At 62.4% G+C, this 26,411-nt stretch overlaps 4 protein-coding genes and 1 pseudogene across 5 annotated transcripts; 2 read left to right on the top strand and 3 right to left on the bottom strand.

Annotated features, from left to right (window-relative positions):
* Positions 1-3,919: 3,919 nt before the first annotated feature.
* On the top strand, positions 3,920-4,933 carry METTL27 (methyltransferase like 27; the record flags this gene model as incomplete). The annotated part of the gene is made up of 4 exons (XM_079544970.1): positions 3,920-4,156; positions 4,260-4,395; positions 4,465-4,557; positions 4,692-4,933. 4 exons carry the CDS (start codon positions 3,920-3,922, stop codon positions 4,931-4,933), a joined length of 708 nt encoding a protein of 235 aa, XP_079401096.1.
* A 1,408-nt stretch (positions 4,934-6,341) lies between these two features.
* LOC306954171 (claudin-4 pseudogene) lies at positions 6,342-6,986 on the bottom strand (annotated as a pseudogene). The gene has a single exon. The product of its transcript is annotated as a claudin-4 pseudogene (transcript).
* A 2,791-nt stretch (positions 6,987-9,777) lies between these two features.
* On the bottom strand, positions 9,778-10,407 carry LOC306953919 (claudin-4-like; the record flags this gene model as incomplete). The annotated part of the gene is made up of 1 exon (XM_079544943.1): positions 9,778-10,407. One exon carries the CDS (start codon positions 10,405-10,407, stop codon positions 9,778-9,780), a length of 630 nt encoding a protein of 209 aa, XP_079401069.1.
* A 5,821-nt stretch (positions 10,408-16,228) lies between these two features.
* On the top strand, positions 16,229-16,873 carry CLDN3 (claudin 3; the record flags this gene model as incomplete). Its single annotated transcript, XM_079545037.1, has 1 exon — positions 16,229-16,873. The coding sequence occupies one exon, from the start codon at positions 16,229-16,231 to the stop codon at positions 16,871-16,873; it is 645 nt and encodes a 214-aa protein (XP_079401163.1).
* A 5,781-nt stretch (positions 16,874-22,654) lies between these two features.
* On the bottom strand, positions 22,655-25,947 carry LOC306954195 (caspase-1-like; the record flags this gene model as incomplete). Its single annotated transcript, XM_079545258.1, has 8 exons — positions 22,655-22,747; positions 23,089-23,198; positions 23,812-23,964; positions 24,076-24,307; positions 24,501-24,677; positions 24,919-25,043; positions 25,341-25,613; positions 25,941-25,947. 8 exons carry the CDS (start codon positions 25,945-25,947, stop codon positions 22,655-22,657), a joined length of 1,170 nt encoding a protein of 389 aa, XP_079401384.1.
* Between the last annotated feature and the right edge of the window lie 464 nt (positions 25,948-26,411).

The raw sequence follows: 26,411 nt of genomic DNA, 5'->3' as shown, positions 1-26,411 counted from the left end.
GCCATGGTGTGGGAGCAGCTGGGCACAGAGCTGGGTGTGGGCACGGAGCTGAGCTGGCACAGGGAGCAGATCCCGGGGGCACGGCATGAGGGCAGGGAGGAGAGTGCCCCGTCACAAGGATAGGTGGCATCTGGGGCGAGGAGAGGGAGTGGGTGAGGTTGGGGACATGAGGAGGGGATGGCAGTGGGGTCTGTGGGGTGGGTGCGGATGTGGGGCTGCTCCATGGTGAGGAAGGGGGTGAGTCGGGCAGAGGGGGCTCAGCAGAGAGCTGCAGAGATGTTGGGGGCAGAGGTGTGAAGGGTAGGGTCAGAAGTGGGAATGTTACCAGGGTGGGAGCAACCATGTCCCCGCGATGCAGTGGCTTGGGATTGGTGTGCAGCAGGGATGTGGGGGGCTGTGGGAGCACCATGCTTCAGATGACATAAGTGCTGCGTACCAGCCTGGAACTGATATGGGAGTAATCAAACTCTGAAGCCCTGCTGAGCCACATGTCGTGTCCCCAGGGGTTGCAGCAGTGTGGCAACATGGCTCACAGGTGGAGGACTGTGCCAGCCGTGCCGGCAGCCGTGAATCAGCTGTGAGTCGTTCCTCAGCCCTCTCGTCTGCACTGCAGGTCTGATCTCCAGCCAGCACCGTGCTGTGCTGCTGATTTATATCTCAGCCTCTCCTTGCTACCTGGTTGTGAGCCACGCGGGTGTCAGGGGCTGATGCAGATGGTTCAGTGACAGCAGCCCTGGCCCCGATCAATCACAGCCGTGTTCAGATTTATGAACTGAGAAGTCGGGCAGGGCCCCAGCCTTCAGGCGGCTCGTGGTGCTGAGTGGTGTGCGTGAGGGGGCAAAATCCACTTGTCCTCGGACACCAGTGGGTTGGGCTTTGGGCAAGGATGGGAAGGTCCATGGGCTGATGGACTCCAGCCACGTTTGGATGCTGGGAAATGAAAACAGTGCACTGCACAGGCACGCACGCGCAGAGCCATCCCAGCCAGCGGCAGCACCGCTGTGTGAAGGGCCACCACATCTCTGCAGATGTTTGAAAGGACCGAGTCCCCAGCTGACACCAGGAAACATCTGTCCCCTTGTCCCCTATCTATCCCCCAGCCCCAGGAGTCGCTTCCACGCCAGGGCTGAAATACACCCAAACACCAGGGGGGTGCCCAGGCCATGGGGTTTATGCAGGGTATCTGGGATCAGAGCAAAGCCATTCATGGAAGGGAGCACCGCTGATTTCTCCATTAACTCGGGAGGGAGATGCCAGCAAAGGAGGGACATGAGTGCTTTGGTGGGGAACATCTGGGATCAGGCATGGCTGCAGCTCCTGGGGCTCCCTGCAGCCAGGAGCTGCTCAGAGGACATGTGCAGGGATGCACGAGCACTGATGCCCCTTGTTCCCATAGCCTCCCACCCATCACCCATCAGCACAGCCCTGGTGAAAACTCACAAACCACCCAGCCCTGTTGGGTGCCCACAAAAGCAACGGATCACATCTCTCTTCATGTCAGGGACTGGCTGTCCATCGCTGCCAGATGGGCTGAGGGTGCCACACACCATGGGGTGACCGAGGCAGTCCTTGGCCATGATTCCCACACCCTAGATTAGACAGACTGCTTCTGCTGGGTGTTCTGCTCCACCTCACAGGGCAGGCTTAGGGACTGCCCTAAAGCAGTTAGGGAAGCTCTGCAGAAAGATACGAGCTTGGAGCAAATCCAGGAACCCAGGACAGGCTGAGGCAATGGGGCCTGCAGGCAGGCAAGGCAGCAGATGGGTGACACTGCTGGGCCTGGGGGTGCCTGGCCCTGCGGAGCATCAAAATGCTGCTCTTTCCCACTGCCTGTCCCCACTCTGTGGCAGACTGCAAGCCGGTACCAGCACAGGGAGATGCTGCACACACAGGCACAGTATGAGGACAGCACCTGAAGAACTGCGCCGAGGGTGACACGAGCATGAGCAAATGTAGCAGGAGCCCATCGTGGTGGAGCTGTGTGCCAACACAGAGCACAGCCTCAGCACAGCTCCGGCCAAAGCACCCAAAACTTCACAGGGTTCCTTGCAGGGCAAAACATGCCCGGGTCCTTGGTGCTGGCACCGGGGCCGGCCCGCAGCTTGGCTAGCCGGGGTTGAGCCAAAGCCAGCCCAAAGCTGCCGTGCCGCGGGGAGCAGGAGCTGTTTGTACAGCTGTGCACAGCACTCGGTGCGCGCCAGCCCCAGGAACACGATGTTTAGAAAAGTGCCGGCAAATTGCAGAGCTGATCCACGCGTGTCGGGCCAGGGAAAATGATGTTCGGTGCGGGAAAGAGGCTCCAAAGATGCGGCGGCAGCAGCAGAGCCACCTGCCCGGGGTGCGGGATGGGAGCCGTGAGCAGAGAGGGGACAAAGTGACAACGTCCGCCACGAGGGTCACCGGGCAGCAGCCGCGCCCCGAACCTCACATGTCCCCGCCGTCACCTCGAGGCCACCTCAGGGGCGGTGCGAGGAGCCACGGGGTTGCGCTGATGCCGCTGCCCACCGCCCCACCGCCCGGCCAGGCGGGCAGTGCCCGGCGCGGGGCTGAGCACGGGCGGAGGGCTCCCTCTCGAGGCCCCCGCTCTGCACTGCCCGCGCCCACCCGGCTCTGTGCTGGGCCGCTCTGTACCAGAGAGACCTGGAGCGTGTCTGGAGATGGAATGGGGCTGTGAGGGCTCTGGAGCACACGTCTGATGGGAGCGGCTGAGGGAGCTGGGATGCGTCGGAGTGGAGCAGAGGAGGCTCAGAGGAGACCTCACTGCTCCCTGCAGCTGCCTGAAAGGAGGATGGGGGTCGGCCTCTGCTCCCAGGTAACAGCGATGGGATGAGGGGTGATGGCATTAAGCTGCTCCAGGGGAGGTTCAGGTTGAGTATTAGGAAACATTCAGACTCAGTAATGCAGTGGCACAGCTGCCCAGAGAGTGGTGGGGTCACCAACCCTGGAGGTGTTCCCAAAATGTGGCACTGAGGGACGCGGGCAGTGGGCATGGTGGGATGGGTTGGGGTTGGACTGGATGACTGTAGAGGTCCTTTCCAATCTTAATGGTTGTGTGATCACTCACAGCCCCCCGAGGCCGCTCCCCCAACCCATCCTCAGACCTCACACTGTGGCCACACACCCTGCTCCCATGGGCAGCCAGGGATGTACGTGTGTCAGGAGATGCAGAACCTGCCCGGGGCCGGGGAGCTGCTCAGCACCACGGTGTCACCTGCGCCAGCATGGAACAGGACACGTCCTGGCGATGGCAGAGGAACATGGCCTTGTGCAGGCAGAAGGTATAGAGGTGAGATGAAGGTGACAGCGCAGGACTGGAGCCACGGGGGTGGTGACAGGAGGTGACCTGTCCCAGGAGCACTGTGCAGAATACACAGTGACACAAAGGGACGATAGGGCAGTGCCACGCAAACAGCACCATTGCTGCAGCACCAGCAGCACGGGATGCGCCAGTGAACACTGCAGAGACCCGGGGCACCCAGTGACCCTTGGGAAAGCTGCGTGTCACCTCCCCGGGGCTCCGGGTCACCCTCGGGGCACAGCCTCATGGCACTGAGTGTCACCTCTCCTCCTGAAAGCACTCTCTAACCAGGAGGCCCTTGGTGTCACCTCTCCCCCGGCACCCGATGACCTCCCCGGGGTGCTTGCTGCCATCTCCGTGGTTTTTGCTCCAAGGTCATTCGCTGACCAGTCCCACCACTCGGTCCGTCCCCCCGACGCACTTCCCGGCTCCCCCCGCAGCCGCACTTGGTCGCGCCCTCTGCCTAACGGAGCGCGACAGCGCCCGGGCGACGACAGCCAATCAGAAGCTGGGGGGCGAGCCCTCCACCTGCCGCTAACCAATGGGACGGCGGTAGGCGGGCCCGGGGCGGAGCGTTAAACCAATGGAGCGGCGCGGGGCGGGGCGAGGGGCGGGGCTGCGATGCAGCTGGCGGCGGGAGTGCGGGAGCGCGTCGCGGCGGTGCACGGCGGTGCGGAGCTGCCGGAGCTGCTGCGGCTGTACGACGGCTGGGCCGGGCGCTACGAGCAGGATGTGGCCGCGCTGGAGTACCGTGCGCCGTACCTGGCCGCCGCCTCGCTTGCCTTCGCCTTCCCCTCGCCGCCTGCCGAGGCGCGGGTGCTGGACGTGGCGTGCGGCACCGGGCTCGTAGCGCGGGAGGTACGGGACGGGGCGGGAGGGACGGGACGGGGCGGGACGGAGCGGGGGGAGCCGAGCGGTCATCCCACCCTCCCGTCCGTCCGCCCGTCCGTCGGTCCCGCAGCTGCACCGCCGCGGGTTCCGCCGCCTGCACGGCGTGGACGGCAGCGCCGGGATGCTGGAGCTGGCGCGGGGCACCGGGCTTTACCGGCAGCTGCAGCGCTGCGAGCTCGGCCGGGAGCCGCTGCCCGCGCCCGCAGGTAACGGCCGGCACCGGGAGCGGTGACACCACGTACGCCCCGCTGGTGGCTGACGTGCCCGACCCGCAGAGCGCTACGACGCCGTGACGCTGGTGGGAGCTCTGGGCGAGGGGCAGGTGCCGAGCTCGGCGCTGCCGGAGCTGCTGCGCGTCACCAGGGCAGGTGAGGCGGCGTCCTCGCGCTGACCTCCGGCGACGGGACGAGGCCTCGGCACCGCGTCCCGGCTAGGAGCGAGCCGGAGGCACCCCGGGGTGACGAGGCACCGCAGGCGGTTGTCACCCACCCGCCGTCGGCAGGGGGCTTCCTGTGCCTGACCACCCGCAGCAACCCGTCGAACCGGCGGTACCGGGCGGAGCTGGAGGCCGTGCTGCAGCAGCTGGAGCAGAAGGGTGCGTGGCAGCGTGTGCTGGTGCAAGAGGTGCCGCGCTGGGAAAGGGCCACCTCCGAGGAGGAGGAGAACGTCCGGGGCAGCGGTTACATCTCCGGCGTGATCTACATCTACCGCAAGTGCCCCGTCCCGCCCCCCGAGGAGGGCTGAGACACCCTGAAGGGGCCCGGCGCTGTGCCTAGTGCTGTGCCGCCCCGCGGGTGTCCCCCGTCCGATGGCCGTACCACCCCCTCCTGGCATCAGGCTCAAAACACCAGGGCTCCTTCTCAGCACCCGGTTCCGGTCCGTGCTGTGACACCACCGCAGAGCCACCCCTGTGTCCTCGCGGTGCCCACTTCCCTCATGGCCACGGTCACCCCCTGGATCCTGCCCCATCACCCCTGTTCCAGACCCCAGCTCCGTGCCTGGGGGGGTTGTTCTGCGTCCTGCAGTGACCCCCACACGCTGCACATCGAGGTGACAGAGACTGATCACACCAGGAGCAGTGTGACAGCACGACGCCCGCCCAGAAAAGTTTCCAAGCACCGTCAACCTTTCATCCTGCCTGCTTAAGCCCTCATTTTCCTATGGCTTTGTAGCTAATGGGCTGGGTGGGAAACGAACCTGGAAGAGGCTTCAGGGTGGGTGTTCCCCACCCCGGAGCCGCCCGGCATCTCCTGCCCATCCTGTTCCCCGTGCCCCTCGTGTGGTGCCTCCACCCCTTCCTCCTCCACTGCTTCCTTGGGAAGTTTTTTACCCAAATCTCCCACTGGAATCTTTTTGTTTTCCTTCCCGCAGACCTGCTGCTGCTTGTCACATTCCCATGGATGTGAGGAGCATCCATCCATGTGATTTCCTTCACATGGAAACTCACCCCATCGGAGCAGTGGCTCTGCACCCGCTTCGGTGCCACCACTGCAGGAGCTGAGCCCACAGCTTTGGGGCATCCAAGCACCCCAGGCTGGATGTGCTGAAAGCATTTTGTCTCCAGCACACGTCGTTCCTCCTGGCTGGGCTCTGGTGTGCATTGTCTCCCCATGTCCTGGTGCTGTGGTGCCAGCCCCTGCCTCCCCTCGGTGACACAGGCACGGTCCCTTTGTCCCCAGCACTGCCCCTAAGCTGAGTGGCTGGGAGTTGTGGCTGTCCCTGTCCCGTGCTTGGCTAATAAATAAACCCTATGTGCACTGCATGATTGGGGTGTGTGTGGTTTCAGTGTGAAGGGCCATCCTGTGGGGTGGTGAGGTGGCACAGGGACATGGTGGGTGATGGCACAGCAAGCCCTTTTGCTGCCCATGGAGGTGTGAGAGACATAGGAAGTGTCAAAACACAGCTTCAAAACGAGCCCAGGCAGCCTTAGTGGCACCAAGACCTTTATAGAGCTGGGAGCAGCAGCAGCGCCCCAGGAGGGCAGCGGGATGAGGCCACATGCTGTCACCAGCCTGCGGGAAGGCCAAAGCACGGGGGGGAGGGGAGGGACACAGCTGGCGTGGGGACACCGTGTGCGGGCAGGGGATGTAGGATGTGAGGGGGATGGAGACCGTGGCGCTGTGCCCAAGGGCTGGTGCCCGGCTGGGGCAGCTCACACGTAGTCCTTCATGGGGTAGCCCATGGGGCCGCAGCCCTTCACCGCACGGTATGACTTGGGGTAGTGGTCCCGCTCCACAGGTGGCCCCGAGCAGCACAGGATGCCCCCACCCAGCAGCTGCAGGGCACTGGAAGCCCACCCGATGTACAGGGCAGCCCCCAGCTCTCTCTTGAGGGCCTCGGGCACCATGGGGTTGTAGAAGTTGGTGACGATGCTGTTGGCAGACCAGGAGACGGGGATGAGCAGCACGATGCCGGCCAGCACGAAGATGGCCCCCGCCACGATGGAAACGCGGCCCTTGGAGCTCTTGTCCTCCATGCAGCGCGTGCAGTCGGCCCCCGAGATGGCGGTGAGGAGGCCGAGGAAGGCCACGATGATGGAGGTGACCACCAGCGCGCGGGCGGCTTGCAGGTCAGAGGTGAGGTCCAGCAGGGAGTCGTACGCCTTGCACTGCATCTGCCCTGTGCTCTCGTAGACACAGTTCATCCACAGCCCTTCCCAGAAGACCTGGGCCACCACGATGTTGTAACCGATGAAGGCCGTCACCTTCCACATGGGCAGCGCGCAGGTGAGGATGGAGCCCAGCCAGCCCAGCACGGCCAGCACCAGCCCGCCCAGCTGCATCGACATCGTCGCCATCAGCACCTGTGGGGACAGGCACAGCCATCACATCACACATGTGGGCACCGAGCTGCTCACAGCAGCTGTGCTTCTGTGCAGAGGCATCCCACTGCCATCTGGATGGGAATGGCTGCAGGACGCGGCGGGATGTGTTGTGCATGGAGCATTGCTGCAGGGCACCATGGGGACATGGGGACACATTCTGCATGGAGCATTGCTGCAGGGCACCATGGGGACATGGGGACACATTCTGCATGGAGCATTGCTGCAGGGCACCATGGGGACATGGGGACACATTCTGCATGGAGCATTGCTGCAGGGCACCATGGGGACATGGGGACACATTCTGCATGGAGTGTTGCTGCAGGGCTGCATGAGGACACGGGGAGACATCCTTCATGAGGCATTCTGCAGGGAACCACAGGGACATAGGGACAGGTCCTGAATTGAGCACTGCTGCAGAGCTGTATGGAGATATGTCCTCAATGGAGCATTGCTGCACGGAGCTGCATGCATTGCTGCAGGGCTGCATGGGGGCCTGTCCTACACTGAGCTCCCAGGTCCAGAGGAGGCTGAGCTGCAGGAGCCCAAGCGAATCATGCTTTCACCCAAGGTGTCCCTTCAGCACAGGGCACTCCTCACGGCTGCCCCAGCCGGCACTCTGCCCTTGGTGGCCGCACTGCAGTAGTCTTTGGACCTGTCAGGTTTCCTGTCTGTGGGGCTGGATATGGGCACGAGCCCAGGTCTGCCTGCAATACCAGCCGCAGGGCTCGGCACTTTCAGCAATACTGGCTCCTCATCCTTTGGAGAAGCAGCACCGGGAGCATGTTTGACAAACCAAGGCTGCTCCAGCCCACCCAGGGTGCTATAGAGAAGGGGCCACCATAGACACAGGGTGCTGCTCCGAGATGGGGAACTTCAGGGCACCAACCACAGCAACACACCATGATTGTAAGCTCATCTCAAGCTCGGCCCCATGCAGAGCAGACCCCACTGTTGTGACCCAGGACCCAGACTTAGTAACTGGGAGCAGCTGAGTTTTTATGGCCCTGGTGTGGCAGTGGGTATCGGCTGTACCTGGCACGCCCTGCAGCTGTTCCAAGTTTCACCACAGTTTTCCTGCTCAAAGTTTCGGTTTCTATGGCCTCTCCTGCCCGGCTGTGCTCCTGCTCCATCCCTGCACCTCTCACCCATTGGCATTGCACTGTGATGGGCACCTGGCTGAGCCTGGGCACAGTGTTAGAGCTGATAACAACGTCCTTCTCTCCCAGGAGAAGCAAGGGGCCAGGGCTGGGACGGTGGGCAGCCACCCCTGGTGCCACACAGCCATAAGGACATGGGCTGGGTGTCCTCACTGGGGACAGGCAGTGACCAAGTGGATCCCAGCACAGAGCCGGAGCGTCGATCTCCTGTTGCAGATCATCTGCCACCATTTCCAACACATTTGGGCTGCCCACTTCTGTCCCCATCCCAGCAAAGCGCTGGAGCTGGGAGCCCTCAAAGTCCCCAGTGAGCACCACAGCCTCACCGTCCAGGTCCTGTGCCCCATGCTGGGTACTGTGTGTTGTCTCCAGTGCCCCGAGGTGCTCATGAAGGACGTTCCCAGGGCTGGCCACACACTGGATGTGCACTGGCACAGTTCCAAGGCCAGAAGGCAAATAGGCAAAACGCTGCTGTCACCCACACCAGCCCCGAGGTGCTTCCAAGCAGCCCTGGGGCATCCCAACCCATCCCAACACCCCACGTCCTGCTGGCGCCCGCCTCTCCTTCCTGCTTGGTGCAGCCGGTCAGACGGGAGCAGCGTGGGGCGATGGCCCCAATGCCCGGGGCCCTGTGATAGCGTGGGGTGGCCTCAATACTGTAAAGGCATCTCGTTGCTGAGCCACCCCACTGTCACCTCCCCAGGTGGCCCGGGAGGGGAGCACAGCTGTGGTAGAGCCAGGGGTGAGGAGCAGGGGGTGGGAGGCTGGGGCTGTCCCTCCCGATTTGGGATGTTTCATGCTGGTGTTCCCAGACACGGGGTCTGCAGCTTGGAACCCACAGGTCACCCCATCACGGAGGTCAGCAGATAAAGACAACGGAGCACGGCGGGTGCAGCACTGTCATTTAATGTGGGATGGCTGCAGCACAAGGTCAGGTGCTGCCACACCGGGGGTACCACGAGCCCCCAGCTGCTCCTGCCCCACGGATGGAAGAAGTGCAGTGCAGAGCCCGGTGCCGCCTCCCGGACCGGTTCTCCCAGCCCTGCCGCTGCCTTCCCACTCCCAGGATAATGATACCCGCACCCCGGCGAGCTGCCGAGAAAAATCGCAAGTGCGTACAGCTAGGTGAGATCCCCGAAAGTAGGTCAAAGTAAGAACTGGGGGCACGGAGGGGGAAGAGCACCAAACACCCCTCGAGACCGCGCTGCTTGTCACCGAGCCACCGCGTCCTCTGGCCACACGGGACAGATTCGACGGACATCACCCGGGGATTCTCCCCGTCCTCCGCAGTGGTGTTTGGACAAGTCGGAGCCGCACGGAGCCGCGAGTCACCGGTGGGGCAGCACCCGGCGCATTGAGCGTCCCGGCACGGCACGGCACAGCACCCCCAGCCCCCACTGAGGAGATACCGCGGGTGCCCCCGAGCTGTCGGGCGGGCAGCCAGGACGGCAGAGCGCCGTTCCCATCCCAGCAGGATTAAAGAACCAGCTCCAATCCCGGTGAACAAAGGCGGCTCTGTCTGCCCCCCTCGCTCCATCCCCTCCGCAGCGCCCCGGCCCCAGACCCGCTCCCCGCGGGGCATCCCCGTCTGGCAGGGTGCGGCGGCCCTACACGTAGTTGCTGGCCGGCAGCGAGCGAGCCGCGCTGTACTTGGCGGAGTAGGGCTTCTCACCGCGCGGCGGGCAGGTGCAGCACAGCATGGCCCCCCCCAGCAACAGCAGCGCGGAGGCCGCCCAGCCCACGTAAAGCGACGAGCCCAGCTCCCTCTTCTGGGAGTCGGCCACCAGCGGGTCGTAGAAGTCCCGGACGATGGCGTTGGCCGACCAGCAGATGGGGATGAGGATGAGGACGCCGGAGACGATGAAGGTGACGCCGGAGAGGATCATCACCTTGGCTTTGGCGGTCTCGTCCTCCACGCAGGTGGTGCACTTGCCGCCAGCGATGGCGAGCAGCGTGCCCAGCACGGCCAGCACGATGGCTACCACCAGCAGCGCGCGGGCGGCCTGCAGGTCCTGCGGCAGGGCCAGCATGGAGTCGTACACCCGGCACTGCATCTGCCCCGTGCTCTGCACCACGCAGTTCATCCACAGCCCTTCCCAGATGATCTGAGCCACCACGATGTTGTTGCCCACGAAGGCGGTCTCGCGCCACATGGGCAGCGCGCAGCAGAGGACGGACGCCAGCCAGCCGATGACGGACAGGGCGATGCCCAGCACCTGCAGCCCCATGGAGGCCATCGCTCTCCGCCACGCAGTGCCGCCCGCCGGGACCATGCCGGGCGTTATATGCCCTCGCCGAGGGAGGAGCTCCGCCACCACCCGCCATCCCGCCGGCACCGGACGGAGGGGTAGAACCAGTTTCCCGGGATTCCTCCTCTCGCATTTCTCCCCACGGCCATGACACTCAATCGCTGCTCCCACGGATGGTGCAGGGGGCCGGGATGAGGCCACCCAGGAGCAGGAGCACGGCCGCACGCTGCCCACGGGCAGGAGATGCCCGGGTTGACCCAGCTCGGGGTGCTGAAGGGCAACGGTGGCATCTGGGATGAGGATTTCTCCAGCATCGCTCCCGGCACCTCCTTCTCCATGGCCTGCATGGATGCCTCTGTGCTTCTGTGCCTTTTTCCTCCCCCTAGCTCCTGCCCTTGTCTCCGTGGGCCCGTGCCAGTCCCGTGCTGGGCTCCATGCCGGCAGGGCACAAGCACCTCTTGTTTGTTCCTTGGCATCGTGTGAGCGCTTCCCATCCCTCCATTCGGCCTCAGGCAGGAGGCACCTCCCCACCGAGCCCCACAAACCAGTCAGAGCTGCCACGGAACAGAGACGGCAGTGCTCGGAGTGGGCAGGGGCAGCCCCCAGGCCAGCAGCCCCTTGTACATGCACGCTACCCCCACTAAGCCCCCAGGCATGTGCGTGGAGCAGCACAAAGCCAGACAGAGCACAAGGACAGACACTGCACCACTCCCCCCCCGCTTAATCCCCAGGGATGACAGCAGGGCCCGAGGTTATCTCAGTTTCCCAAACACGCAGGCGTGGATAGATAAGGTATCAGGGGAACCCTGCGGGGTCAGAGTGGCCAGCCCCCACCAGGCACTGCATCCTCAGACTTGCTGGCGAAGCATGACGGTGGCTTGCTGATACAATTAATTGCTAATTAATTGCTAATTGCTTAGCACGATGGGCTCTGGAGCTGCCTCTGAGCACACCAGGTGTCTCTGGGCACAGAGGAGGCTCCTGCTGCAACACACAGCCCACGTGCCCAGGGGTGGCTGCGTCTCCATGGTCCACGCCGTGGTCCATGCCACAAGGATGCCATGGGCACCATAGCTGGGGACACCAGCATCCAGCCAGGCCAGGCAACGGGGACACTTGGGTCTTGCTGCAGCCCTCCTTGTTGGCTGTCTGGGGCAGCCACCATCTACCGAGGTACACCGGGGCGCTCCCTCAATCCATCCAACCATCCACACCTCTGGAGCACCCACATTGCTGGCATACCAGCGTGCCCACCGTGGAGCCGAAGTGCATTCAGGGCTCCCTGTAATCAGTGGGGCGGCGGAAGGGACCCACCCACCCCACAGCATCCTCTGCCTGGGGCAGCTCCACGGACAGGCAGCGCCAGGGCCGGACCCTGCCTCAGGCTGGATGTGGCTTGGGCTTGCAGACGGCTGCGCCAACCACACCATCATTTGGGGTTGCAGTGGGTGTGTGCACACGTGTGTACAGTTCCATAGGAAAAGCCCAGCCCTGCGTAGGCTGTATCCCTGCAGGGCTCAGGGCCGTGCCTGGGTCTGGGGACAAATGGCAAGGTGGGAGCAAGACACGGCTATGCGCTGTGTGGCAATGCCAGAGCTATAGGCGCCAGCATGGCCGTTTGACAGCTGATGACCATAATTAAAACCAGAATGTGACACGTCCTCAAGTGGTGCCTGACACCAAGAAGTAGCTCTCGTGCCCTTCCCATGACCCCCAGGCACCCCATGTCCCAGCACTGCCACGGGTGCGGGGCTCAGCGAGGAACAGCACAGTGACAGCAGCATCGCACGGAGCTGAAAGATTCCACCCACCTGCAGACAGCAGGAGCCCCTCCTCACCAAAACAGGGGGCTCACCCCACCCCGAGGCTCTCATCACAGTGGGATGGGGCCGTGCCACAGCCCCACAGCAAGGGACACAGAGCCAGAGACAAGGGCAGCCCCTGCTCACCACGATCCTCAGCACCACAGGGTCACAGAAAGAGCTGTGTCACACCTGACCTTGTGCCGTGCCGAGGACACCTGTGGGGACAGGGCTGGCAGATGTCCCCGTGTCAGACACGGACAGCATTTCCCCCTCTCCCTCAACCCCGCATTCTCTCTGAGCAAACAACCACGCTGCGTACCTCGAGGTCCCAATGGGGCGAGCAGAGGGAGCCGGGTTTGGAGCAGGGGCCGTGCTGGAGCCGGCGCAGCACTGAGCAGCCTCTCCCCGCGGCGCACACGGGGATTAGTTACCCACGCTCCTCAGAGACTCAATGTTCCCGAAAAGTTTGTGCCTGACATAAACCCCCCTGACCGGCTGAAATGTGCACACTAAGGTTGTTTTTCTCTACCTGAAAGCAAAGGTTTCCAGACTCAGCCAAGAGTCCGTGGAAAGTGCTGTGCAAAGGAACCGCTGCCAGGAGTTCACCAAGAAAACAAACCCCCTATCCACTTACTGAGCAAAAAGCAGCCCCAAATGGGCAAAAGTGCTGCTAAGCCAAAGGGACGTGCGAGCTGCAGCCACGTCCCAGGAAGGTGACACTCGGACGCGTTGCAGGCGAAGTTCGGGGGTCGGCACCGCAGCAAGAGCCGCGCCGCTCCGAGCCCTTCGGGGTGGGGAAGCCCCGAGCACGCCGCAATGTGGGGCGCACCGCCATCCCCCCGCGAGGCCCCGCAGCGCAGTCCCCGCCCCGCCGCCAGACAGAGCTGCCATTGATGCCGGAGCCGCCTTACCTGCTCCTCGCCGCCGCCAAAGGGGCTTCAACAATGGACGTCTGTGTGCCCTGGCCGGGGCAGATCGACAGCCCCGCGCCTGAAATATAAGCAGGGAGCAGCGCTCGTCCCGCTGCCCTGGGGGGGATAGGCGCCGGCCCCGCCGCGACCGCAACCATGGGGGAACACCCCATGCCCCGCGCCCGCCGCACCGCGCACGTGAGCGGGACGCGGCCCCGCGGTGCCCGGGGCGGTTTCTGCTGGTGCTGCTGTGCCGTCACCCGCCCCGGGGCAGCCGGCCCTCCGAACAGCACGTGTGGATGGGGACCGGGATGGAGATGGGATGGGGATGGGAATAGGGATGGCATGGGGATGGGGTTACCCACAGTGGTTGTTGCCATGCAGGTGCTCATGGAGAAGAGCCACCAGCACGGCAAAGCTCACACACCCCTTGGGTCTGACCATCACGTCATGACCCATCCCCACGTCATCGTGTGGCCCCTCTGGTCCCCATCGCTGGGAGTGATGCTCCCCATCCCTTCCGAGCTGCAATGGAACAGCTTCACCAAGGGGCACTGGGGACCCCCACAGGCCTGCCGCCCCCGTGGCTGTTTTGGGTAAACACCATCAGGCTGCGTTCCTCACCACAGGAATGCATCCTGAAGCGTGTGGCAGCCGGCACCCCGAAACCCCGGTGATTTGCCCCTTCCTCTGCTGTGAGTCAGGCAGCTGCTGCTGCCCCAGGCCGGCGGCACAGTGCAAACAGCCTGTACTTTGGGCAATTTGGGATGATGGGGTGAGGAGGCGGCGCGGCGCGTGGGGGCTGATTGCAGGGCAGCCGTCACCTTGCTCCCGTGCCCCTGCCCCACAGCACTACTTGGGACATCCCCCGCCCCAGGTCCTTCCCCTGCCCCACTGTGTGTGTGCGCACCTGTCCGTGTGTGCTTTCGTTCCCCTTCTGTCTGTGCTGCCATATGCGTGAACCTGTGTCTGCTCTCAGGTGTACCGGTGAGTGCGTCTGCTCGTGCACATTCCCCCACGGCTACCCTCCTATGTGTGTGCCAAGTGTGCACGCAGCTGTGTGTCTGTGCATCTGCTGCGCCTGTCCGTCTGTCTGTGTGTACCTCCCCGTGTGTATGTGCACCTGTGCCTTTCTCTTTGTCTGACTGTGTCTCTGTGCACTTCTGTGTGCCTGTGAGCACCTGCGCGCGATGGTCTGCGCATGTGTGCACCTGTGCACCTGTGCCTTTCCCTGTCTCTGTCTGCACAGCTGTGTCTGTGCATCCCAGCCAGCAGGGGGGGTGTATTTGGGTGCGTGTGCGGTGTCTGCTGTGCACCCAGTGCCTGTGCACCCCGAAGTTTGCTCTGCCTCAGCTCCATCCTCGGGATGGTTGGGCTCACCCAGCAGCACCTCACTTGGTGTGAGACCCTGGGGTTCTGCTTGCACAGGGACCCCACGGGACACCCATGTGCCCACCAACCCCATGGGGTGCCATGGGATGGCGGGATGCCACAGAGAGCCGGGGCCGGGTGTGGGGTGCTGCAGTGCAATGCGGTGCTGGGTGCACCCAGATCAAGAGTTGGATGTGTTGTGGGGCAGCAGGAGCTGATCCAGCAGAGTGGGGGTGTTGGGGTGCTGCAAGGCATGATTGAGTGGGGCCTCCCTCCACCGGAGGGCTGAGCAGGGGGGTCTCCAGCCACGGTTCTGCCACCGTGCTCTTGTATAGTTAATGAGTTGTAGGGGAGCCCTCAGCAGTGGCCGGGAACAGGCTGGAGCATGCCTGCAGGCACCCATCCACCAAGAACAGGGGGCAAATGCATTCCTGGGGTGGGGGCTGAAATACCTGCAGCACTCTGGCCGTGCAGAGCTGGGGGGGATGGCTGCACGCAGCAGCACCCTGCTCATTCAGGGAGCTCGTTGGGGGAATGCTGCCCCCCGGGATGGGATCACTCGCAGGGTCGGCTCACACATGCCTTGTTTTTCCTTCTCCAGCTGCCACTGAGCCAGGCGGACAGGGTGACACTGCAGGAGCATTACGTGCTCTGTCTGCTTCCTTCAAGGACAAAATATTTGAGCACGATGAGTAAAAGACATTTATCACCTGGTCGGGGATTCCCGTAGACACACCCAGCACTGCATGTCCCACAGGAGGGAACGGGGCAGGAGGAGGGGGGGCAGGAAGAATGGGACAGGAGGAGATGGGAGGGGACAGGAGGGGACCGGTGGGTGTGGGTGCGCTGGGGGCTGTGTGGGGCGGGGGGCTGCGCAGGGCCAGCAGCACAGAGCACGTTGTGGCGAGGTGAAGGGGCTGCACTTTGCACGGCGATGCAAAGGTGCCCGAGTGCTCCCTGCTCTCGCTGAGCCACGGTGAGATAAGGAGCAATCTGCGTGCAGATAAAAATACCGACAAGGCCGTAATCTTAAATAAACTGCCTTTCTTTTGGACACCATGTTAAACGTGAGATCTGATAAAGCACTCCAGAAATACAACAGGCTGTGACCTACAGCATCCCTGCTGGAGAGGCCAGGCTGCGAGGCTTTGGGCTCCCACCCAGCCGTGCTGTTCTGCGCTGTGCCATGTTGCTCTGGTGGGGGGTTCAGCCTTCGTCCCTGGCCACCTCCAGCACTACCAGTGTGAAGCCGAGGGGTTCTCAGCTCTCGCTGCTGCCTTTGGGGAAGGCTGGAGGGGGTCAGCGGTGGCCGTGGGCCGTGGTGCAGGTGGGCAGCAGGGCACACAGCAAGCCAAGAGCTGGGCAGCCCTCCATCTCGTCGGGTTGTGACGATGGCACCCATCCCACCCCACGCCCCGAAACCAGGCCTGTGCTGCAGTGGCCATCTCAGGTGGCTCTCCCCCTCCCTCCGCTACGCCATCTCCGCAAACAAAGGGGAGGGTGTGGGACACAGCGACGGAGCCAGTGGAGAGGAGCGTCCGGTGGAGAAACCCCACCCCGGGCGGGCGCTGAGCGAGTGCAGCCCGGCCCCGGCCCCGCCAGCCCTTATAAGCACAGGTGCACCCAGGTGTAAGCCGATCCCCACGGCTGCAGCAGCGAGCGGAGCACAGGGTGGTTTCGGTCAGCGGGTTCCTCTCTGCCATCGCCTGGGAGCCGGACACCATGTCTATGGGGCTGGAGATCGGGGGGGTGACCCTGTCGGTGCTGGGCTGGCTGTGCAGCATCATCTGCTGCGCGCTGCCCATGTGGAAGGTGACGGCCTTCATCGGCAACAACATCGTGACGGCGCAGATCATCTGGGAAGGGCTGTGGATGAACTGCGTGGTGCAGAGCACGGGGCAGATGCAGTGCAAGGTGTACGACTCCATGCTGGCCCTGCCGCAGGACCTGCAGGCCGCCCGCGCGCTGCTGGTGGTGGCCATCGTGCTGGCCGTGCTGGGCCTGATGGTGGCCATCGTGGGCGCCCAGTGCACGCGCTGCGTGGAGGACGAGACCACCAAGGCCAAGATCACCATCGTCTCCGGCGTCATCTTCCTGCTCTCCGGCATCATAACCCTCATCCCCGTCTCCTGGTCGGCCAACGCCATCATCCGGGATTTCTACAACCCGCTGGTGCTCGACGCTCAGAAGCGGGAGCTGGGCTCGTCGCTTTACGTGGGCTGGGCGGCCTCCGCGCTGCAGCTCTTCGGGGGGGCCCTGCTCTGCTGCTCCTGCCCCCCAAAAGACGAGAGGTACACAACCAGCAAGGTGGCTTACTCCGCCCCGCGCTCCGCCGTTACCAGCTACGACAAGAGGAACTATGTGTGAGCCCCCGCATCCCCCCAGCGCAGCCCTACGGGGGGCTCGGCAGCTCCTGCACCCACTTCCAGCCCCACCGCCGGAACCGGCACCGTCGGGGACCCTCCGCCCCGCGGGCCGGGGAGAGAGCTCCCCCCCCGAGGGTGCCCGGCCCCGGTGGGAGCAGGCAGGGGAATGATGGGGGGGGCGATGGGATCGGTGCCGGGGTCAGGGCCGGGCAGTGCGAGCGGGAGCCGGGCGGGCGGCTGTGTCAATACCGACGGTTTCATGTAAACAGAGCCGGTTTCGGGTTGCCAGGAGAGCTGTGCGCAGCAGCGCCAGGAGGAAGCTCTGTGTCCCCCCGCCCTGCTCTGCCGGCCCCCCCCGCCGCCGGCCGGGCACCTTCTCTCCCTGTTACGCGTGGTCTGTACAAGTTACATTTGTCAATAAACGAGTCCTGTTTTGGTATCCATGTGTCCTTGGGCCCCTCGACAGGATGGGGGGGAACGGAAGGGTGAGAGCCACCTGGGGAGGGAATGGCTTCGGCCCCACAGGAAGGCAGCGTGGGGCAGATTAGCATCGTGCGCAAGGACAACGCCGGTCCTGGAACCTCAATGGGAACGTGCTGCAGTGGAGAGGACCCCTCTGTCACCCCCAAACGGGGCCATGAGCACAGAGCTGTCCCCACGCAAGGAGCAGAGCCGCACCGGGGCTGACCCCAATGACACCGGATTGGGGATGGGCATCTCCACACCTTTTCACACCAGGCTCTGGCCCCTCTCGGCTCCTTCCCCGTCTGCCCCTCTCCCAGCCCCATGCGGGGGGCTGCGGGCCGCAGGATCCCAGCCGCTGCCCAGCTGACGTCCCACCATCGGCACTCCCTGCCGCTCGGTACAAAGTCTGGCACTCTGGCGGCGAAGACCGGCTCTTTCCCCCCCGTAAAAGCAGGGGCGAGGCCGCATTGCACAACGCCCGCACCGCCCGTTCCCGGTCCGGCAGCACGGTGCAGCTCCGCCCGGCTTTGGACGGCCACCGCCTTCCCCGCCAGGCTCCAGCGAGCACGGACAAAGCCGCAGGTGCATCGCCGCCTCCCCCTCTCCCCTTCCCCGGCCCCTGAGGCCGTCTCGCAGCCGCTGTCAGAAAATCGCAGCCGAGAGGCAGGGCTGAGCAGCTGCTTCGGCCGCTCCCCGCTCGACGGCCCCGCAGGCGGCTCACGCTGGCGGTCCGCCGGGGGAGGGGGCGGCTCAGGTTCCCCCCGGCCCTGCACACATGGCCGCCCCGATAAGGATCAGCCGGAGCGGAGCAGCCCTACTGGGGCCGGCCTGGGGCTCCCGGGGACGCGGGCCCTGCCCTGGCCCTGGGCCACACGCAGGCGGGTGGTGACCTTGCTGCCAGCGGAGCACAAGGAGACCATTGAGGGCTGCCCTCCCCCCGCTCCTCCCGGTGTCGGTTCCCTGGCGGAGGTGGCGGCACACGGAGCGCAGTGCCCGCAGCACCGCGTGCCGGCCGGGGGCTGTGGGATGAGGACGTCGGGGTTCCTCAGAAGGAACCGGGGGGGCGCTGTCCCTGTGCCTGGCTGTGCTCTGGGTGCCCCGCAGTCGCTGCCCGCTCCCCGTGCCCGGTGCCGGGGTATGGGCGCACAGCCACGGCGCTGTAGCCTTCACGTGGCATCAGAGCCGGGCCGGGATTTGGGGTGAGCTCAAGCGCAGTGCGGTACTGTGCGGGGACGGGCGGTGGCAGCACGGCACACTAAGGCCCGCGCGCCGTTCCGTCCCAGGTCTCCCGGCTTGCAGCCCGTGCCGCTGAGTCACGGTGCCGCCTGCAGTCCGCCCAAGAGCCTCCCGCCGCCAGGAGGCGCACGCGGCTACCAGCGGGGCGTGGTCGCTTCCCATTACGTCACGGCCGCGCGCCGCTCGCCCGCCCGCCGCCATCATGCTCCGTCGTCTGCCCCTGGGCTCGCCCCGCGGCCCCCGCCCGCCTCTCGCGGCCCGTTCCGCCGTAACGTAAGGGCCCGTCCGCGCTAGGGGAGGGGGCAGGAGGGGTGGTGGTCCCGCGAGGAGGGGCTGTGCTTTACCCGCCCCCCAACTTCGGCTCTAACCCCGCCCCTTTCTGTGGGCCCCCCCCCCCCCTCAGGGCCTGGGCTCTTCTGCGCCCCGTCGCGTAGCCCCGCCCCCAGCCCGCTCCTGCTGATCCGTGGCCCCGCCCCCTCGGCGTGGCCCCGCCCCTCGCTGCTCCCAGCCCCGCCCTCTCCCCGCAGGGCTGTGCCGTTGGCCCACGCCGAGGTTGGAGTCCGAGGCACGCGCCCGCCCCTGGTGCTGCTCCACGGCATCTTCGGCAACCACGGCAACTTCCATACGGTGGCCAAGGCACTGGTGCGGCGTGTTGGCGGCCAGGTGAGGCCATGGGGGGCAGCCGCAGAGCCCCAGCTTCACAGGTAGTCCCACAGGTCTGGGGGCCACGAGCAGTGCCCGGCCCCAGCTGATGCAGTACCCCCTGGCTGGGCAGGTGCTCACAGTGGACGCACGAAACCATGGCAGCAGCCCCCACAGCCCGCTGATGACGTACGAGGCGATGAGTTTGGACGTGCAGCACCTCCTGACCCAGCTGGGCATCCACAAGTGCATCCTCGTGGGACACAGCATGGGTGGCAAGACGGCCATGGTGCTGGCCTTGCAGCGGGTGGGTGTTTGGGGGTCCTGGTGGTGGGACGGGGCTTGGTGAGTGTTGGAGGTGGTGCTGAGAAGGGCAGTGCTGATGCGGCCATGAGCCCACGGTGAGCGGCTATCCCCAGCACTGCCCTGCTCAGAGCTGTGAGCTGGGCTGCAGGGCTCTGCTCTTAGCCCACCATGCTGGCATCAGTTGCACAGGAGCTCAGACGTCTCATGTACGGAGGTGCAGGGAAGTAAGACTTCAGGGAAAGGTTTGTGGAGCTATCTGCTGGGGCAGCAGGGAGCTAAAAGCCTTCAGAGAGCCTTGCTGGGAGCAGAGCACTGTTCCTGGCCTCACTGTTCAGATCAAGGCTGGGAGATCTCAGCTCTCATTTGGTCTGCTCTGTCTGTGTCCCCAGCCAGACTTGGTGGAGCGCCTTATCTCCGTAGACATCAGTCCTACCTCAACCACGCTTATCTCCGAGTTCCCTGCTTACATCTCTGCCATGAAGTCAGTGAACATCCCGGCCGGTCTATCCCGCTCTGCTGCCCGCCAGCTGGCTGACAGTCAGCTGAGTTCCGTGGTCCAGGTGGGAAATCCCTATCCTAGAAGGGGCTTCTGCCCCTAGCCTGTTCCTGGGACCCTGATTCCTGCCAGCTCAATGCTGATCTGGGCAGCTGGGTCACAAAGGCTGCAGGAGAACTGGGGAACATGGTATGCATGAGCTGTGAGATGGGTAGGACATCCCAAGGGTTCATTGCTCTCACTGAAGTGTGTGTGATCCACTGGCACATTCCCCTTTTGTGGCAGGACCCTCAGCTGAGACAGTTTCTTCTCACCAACCTGGTGGAGGTGGAGGGCCGCTACATCTGGAGAGTGAACCTGGATGCTATTTCCCATCACTTTGCAGATATCATGAGCTTCCCAGTCTTCCACAAGCCATATCCTGGCCCTGCATTGTTTTTGGGAGGATCCAAATCACCCTATATCAGGTGAGACTGAAGACAAGCTGTTCAAAGTCTGTGATCTGACTCCTTGCACTGTTCTGCAGATGTTCAGGCTGGGAGGGAAGGCCTTGGAGTGAGCTCTGTGCCTCCAGCAGGCAGTGACACCGATGTGCTGGAGAGTGAGGTGGAGCCTGAGGGCAGCCTCAGGCTTTCCTAGCAGTGACAAAGAGGATGTGGTCAGACCTGAGACTCTGCTTGCAGCAGGTGGAGGGAAGCATCTGGGTGGACCTCTGACCACACTTCTGATGCTGTCTTCCCTTGTCCTGCAGCTCCAAAGACTACCCAGAGATCCAGCGCCTCTTCCCCAAAGCAGATGTCCAGTTCATCGAAGGCGCAGGCCACATAGTCCATCAGGACAAGTTTGAAGAGTTCATCGCTGCTGTCCTCAGTTTCTTGCCATCGCCATAGTCGTGGCCACCGGTGTTCCTGCAAGCACCACGTGGGACCCAAGGAGCTCTGGGCAGAGCAAGGAAAGGATCAGCCCAGAGCAGCCGCCACCTTTGTGGTCTGAGGACATTTCCCATCCTGCTCGCAGAGGCCCAGCCCTCCTGCCACCTCCCAGAGACACAGGGTGGCACTGGCCAAGGACGTGGCCTGCATGCACCCAAGTGCTTTGGACACAAGGAGGGGACAGGAGAGCCCTCTCTTTTTCCTACCACCTTTTCACCTGGTGGTGGAGCTGACAGTGGTTTGCAGCACTTGCAATAAACCTGCATCTGTGCCAAGGCAGAGAATGGTTTGGATGTGGCTGTGGACAAAGGGAGCACCGATAGGCTTACTGGAGGGGATGGTGGTGGGAGGTGTCAGCTGAGCTGTTAGATGCAGATTTAAGGATCTTTCATGGCTTCCAGAGGAAATCACTTCCCTCCACCACCTCCGAGGCAGCAGGAGGAAGCTGCCTCCTGAGAAAGGCCATGCCATGGGCTGCAGAAGGGAGCTGTGAGGAAGGAGCCATGAGAGCACAGACACCCACCCTGCTCTGCTTTGGGCTTGGGACCTGCATATGGAATGGCTTTGCATTCACTTTCTCTCCAGGTTCGACCCAAGGAGATGGGAACCTGGAGAGCACATGGACAGAAACTGGAGATAGGCAGGGACACCAGGGCATGAGGCAGCACTGCTGCAAGGACAAAGTGTAGCTCTCACACAGCTCTGGGTGAGGAGGGATGGAAGAGGCAGAAAACAGTGCAGGCTGTCCCACCAGCACAGGGAGCAGATGCACACCAAACAGAAGTGGATTCTCTAGGGATTCTCCTAAGCCCAGCCGCCCCCCACACTGGCTGCCCCCTCCTGCCTCAATTCTGGTTCATGACCTCCTGTCTGTTCACAGCTGTACCCAAGCAGCTGCTGCTGGCCACCAACCATCACCACAGGCTGGAGGCAGAGGAGAGGTGCTGTTATGTGTTCTAATCCTTTTATTAGTCAACAAGTTGAGTCAGAAACAGGGCAGAAGTGGATCTCAGAGTGACAGATGGTATCTGCCACCAATGGGAAGATGCTTGCTTCACAGCCTTTGCTGGGGTGGTAAAGAGAGATGTGGTCCAGGTGGGCGTGTAGTGTTCTATTGCTGAATGTCTTTGCTGCTCCCCGGCAAGAATTTGGTCAGTTTGAGGTTGTTCAGATGCCTCAAAAGGGAGGAAGAAGAGAAGACTGAAGACTGTTTTGTTCTGGCTCTGTAGCTGCCTAGCAGAGGGAGCAAAAGAAGCCGGTTTAGAGATTCGCTGTTTCTGCAGAGCTGGTTTTGGCCTCTCTTTTTTTCATTTCCTTTTCTGAAGTACATCTCTGCAGCACCACTGCATTCCCTGAGCTTGAGCTTTCTGCTTTGTTACTCCCAAATTCAAACACTTTCTCTGTCCATGTCTTTTTTTTTTTTTTTTTTAACCCATGGAGAACATTAGAACAAAAAATGCTCCTGAGACACAGGCTGCTGCAATGACTTCCTCAAGCACCCATCTTCTAGAGCCAGCAGGAGATGGGGAGTCAGGCCCCTGTATGCAGCACATAAATCCTTGGGACATAAAGCCCAAGCTGTGTGCTCTGGAGCCAAGGTGTGATGGGGAATTGCTCCTGCCCACTGACAACGTACCAGGTGTGGAGCACAAAGAAGAGGCTGTCGCAGAGGGGTGAAGTGGAAAAACTCACCTTGGGCAGGAGATCAGAGGCCTGGGAAGAGATAGAACTTCTTGAGCATTGTAGTCCTCTCTTGTGTTGGCAACTGCCGAGGAAAGTTTTCAAAGGAACGTTGGACCTGGAGCGAGACAAAGAGAGCGCAGGAAAATGAAAGCAATTCTCCTTCCAGCATGGCTGCAGTGCAGGGCATCAGGAGGCATCCCCAGGAAGGTGAGTTGGTGCAAAAGAAGCCATGGGCTGCACCAACCCAGCAGGCTGTCACAAGCCCGCCCCACGGCAGGACACCGACCCCCACAGAGAACCAAACCCGAGCACCTGGACCCTTTTAGGACACAGCCTGCTCCCCAAGTTTGCAGAATAAAGCCTGTTCTGGCCAGAGCCGTGAGTAGGCCCCTGTTCCTGCAGCAGCATCTCTGCCTGTTGGCATGGCTGTATTTGCATTTAACTGCAAAGCCTCACCTTTCTGAACATCTCCTGCAAGTCACTGTTAAAGGCATGGCTTCGAAACTGCTCCACCAGTCTCTGGATAAAAAGAGAACCTTTTTGGGGGCATCTCCAGGAGACAGTATCTGAGGAGACAGAAGATACTAAGTGTCATTCCACTGGTGTTCCCCATGGCAGCAGCAATCAACGCAGCCTGCTAGAGCAGGAGACTGGGACACCTTCTGAGATCTTTGTAGATGGCCCACCTGACCAACAGGACGAAGAATGGGAAAAGGACAGAGCTTTCCTGGAATGCTGGGTGTGATATTTTCTCTGGTCTCCTTGCTCCCAGCCACACTCCCAGTGCATGCATGTCTGCATGGCCTGGACCCATCTGTGACCTAGCCAAACTTTCCACAGGAGAAGACAACTTTCCCAGCTAGCCACTACAGTGAGATAAATGGGCTGGAGAAGATGCACAGGCTGGAGCGAAGGCACAGAACTCTAGCCATGGTAGCACTCACCCAGAAAGGGATCTGGGCTTGGAGTGGCTGTGTATTCTGACACTGGGAGGATGCTGCACTCTGCAGAGGCTGCTGGAGCAATGCCTGAGCAATGTATGCCAGACCACCAAATGGAGGGACCTTGTCAACCCACCCTGAGAAGGAGGTGTGGGAGAGACTGATGGGGTGGGGAATGGGAGTCCTGCCCCCCTTGCCTTCCTTCAGACAGGAGAACTCTCTCTGTGGAATTGCTTACCAGGTGTGGAGGAATATAAAGTGGCAAAATCACTCTCCAGGTGAGTTTCTCTGATTTTACGACCTTGCAGCTGTACAGACCTAAAGCCGTCCGAGGTGAAAGTGGGCATCTCAGGGTCGATGGAGTCACATAGCATCACAGATCCTATGTTGTCTAGGAAGGCAGGGCCAGCCGTCAGTAATGGGGTGCCCCAAACCCAGCCTGTGCTCCAGGTGAGCCTGACTGGCTTGCTCACCTGGCAGGCACCCTGCAGCAGGGACTCACCTCCACGGCAGCACTGGATAATAACCACTTTGGGTTTGCCCACCAGCGCCTTGCAGTGCTTGTTGTTGAAATTCTCGTAGATGGTGCTGAAGGAGAGGATGTCTGTGGTCCCATTACTCTTGGTCCCGCAGATCCCAGTGCTGACTCCATGTGACATGAACACCAGGAAGGTGCTGTCAGAGGTCCAATGATCTTTGTGATCTGCAAAATTCTTCATGACTGTGATCATCTCCTGCAAAACACCATGAAAAAGGGGCATCAGCCACCTGCAACCAGCTGTGTGGAGATGCAGCTGCCAGCTGTGAGCAGGAGCCAGTGCCACTGGGGACAGAATTGTTCCTGTGGTTCCTGAGAGCCCTCACAGCCATGTCTGCCCTGAGCCCCCCACCTCCATTGCACACAAAGGTCTCTGCAACTTCCTTTACCTGGGAAGTTACTTCTTCATGGCACTCCACATTGTAGCCCAGCCCTTCTAGCAGCTTTGTCATCTCCTTCACGTCCACTTCAGCCCCGTCCCGCTTGCTCAAGTGCTCAAAATTGGTGTTGCAGATGAGCAAGGCCCTACGGGTTCGTTTCTCCCGTGGCAGGAATATGTCATAGATCTGTGATGAGAGAACAAGGTGATGCACATTTGTGAGTGGGTGCAGGAGGCTTCTCTAGGGAGGCAACTATAGCAGCAAAGGCCTACGTATGCAGCACCCACATCTCCCCGGCCCTGGGGCATCTTCCCAAAGCTCCTGCGCTGCTCACTGACTGCAGAGAACCCTTGGCAGCCTTTGCCCCCTCTGACAGAGAGGCTGCTCCATGCTCCAGCCCTTCTCTCATCTCCTTCACCCACAGCACCTGATCTCCCTCTGCCTCCTTGAAGCGCTGGTACTCGCTCAGGGTCCACTGCAGGTTCTGGCTGCTAACGGGGGGGCCGGAGGAGCCCGCAGTGCTGGGGGCAGCCGGTGGTGCACCAGGAGGCTCTGCAAGCACAAAGGCCGTGGTTACACTGGAAAGGGCAAGAGGGGGCTGTCACAGTGCATGGGGGCAAGCAGAACCCGTCTCTGCCCCATAGTGGATTCCTACAGGGAGCAGCCACCTGAGAGCCCTGCTGTCACCACATGGTGAGGGGTACCCACTGCCACAGCACAGTGACAGTGGGATTTCCTGACTGCCCCATGGTTTGGGCTTGGGCCAGCAGGCAGGGCCCCCTCCAGCATGCCACGGGAAGCACTGGAAGCACAAGCATGGCCAGGGTGGGTCGCGGCTCTGCCTCTCACCTGCACCAGCACTCAGTCCCAGCTGCTCCGCCAAGTTGCTGTCGTGCTTCCTGAGGCTGTCGATGAAGATGGCACTGGCCCTAGGGCCCTTCAGGCGCACAATGTCTATGAGGCTCCGGGCCTTGTCGGTTGTCACTGGGTTGGCCTCCTGCACCTCATCCACTTCTGCCTGGTTCAGCACCCTGTGGGCCAGCAGCTCATCCAGGAGATTGGAGATCACAGCCTTCCTCACGCGGCTCACAAAGTCGGCACGCGCTCTCAGCAGCTCCTGGTCTGTAGGGCAGCCCTGTCAGCACCCAGAGCCGCCCCACGTAGCTCCAGCCCTCCCACCACCCGTTCCTGCTGTTCCCTTTCCCACTTCCTCCCTTGGTGCTCCCCGCTCTCCCACACCAACCCCAGTCTGCTTCCCATGCCACCACCCCCCTCCCCTATTGCCACAGAAAGTGCTGCAGGACACGGATCCCTTGCCCAGGACACGGATCCCTTGCCCAGGACACGTGGCCCTTGCCATGTGCTGTGGTGTGCGAGGCTCAGCAGGACCAGCAGGATCCAAGCAGCCCCCAGCCCACCCCCAGTGCCCCCACCATTGGCTGCACTCACCTGCCATCGACCCTCAGCCCCCAGCCCACCGAACGGCTCAGCGGCCGCTTCTTGTGGGAATAGAAAATGAAAGTAAATTTAAGCATTGCTTCCTGTTTCCGCCTTTGGCCTTTGTCACTGCCTGCCAGAGCCCAGCACAGCACAGTGAGCCCACAGAGCTGCAGCCCTGCACCATCACAGCCCTCATCACCTCTCCCTGGAGGTGCAGCACTACCAGGTGAGAGGAGTGATGCCACGCGGTGCTGCTGCTTACAGCTCCTGCACCAGGGAGCTTCTCAGCTGCAGGCTGACATCTGGACAGCATGCTCAGACACATGGTCTCATTTCAGGATTTGGATCCCTGTGGGTCCCTCCCACTTCAGGATCATCCATCATGCTGCAGACCTGCTGTGGGCTGAGCCTGGCCTGTCCCCTTTGGGTTCCTGGGGGAGCAGCAGCATCATCTGCCCAGGGCTCATCTAATGGGGGAAG

This window comes from Tetrao urogallus (genome assembly GCF_951394365.1).
Source record: "Tetrao urogallus genome assembly, chromosome: 20".
NCBI lineage: Eukaryota > Metazoa > Chordata > Aves > Galliformes > Phasianidae > Tetrao > Tetrao urogallus.
This window is presented reverse-complemented; position numbering and strand designations above follow the sequence as displayed.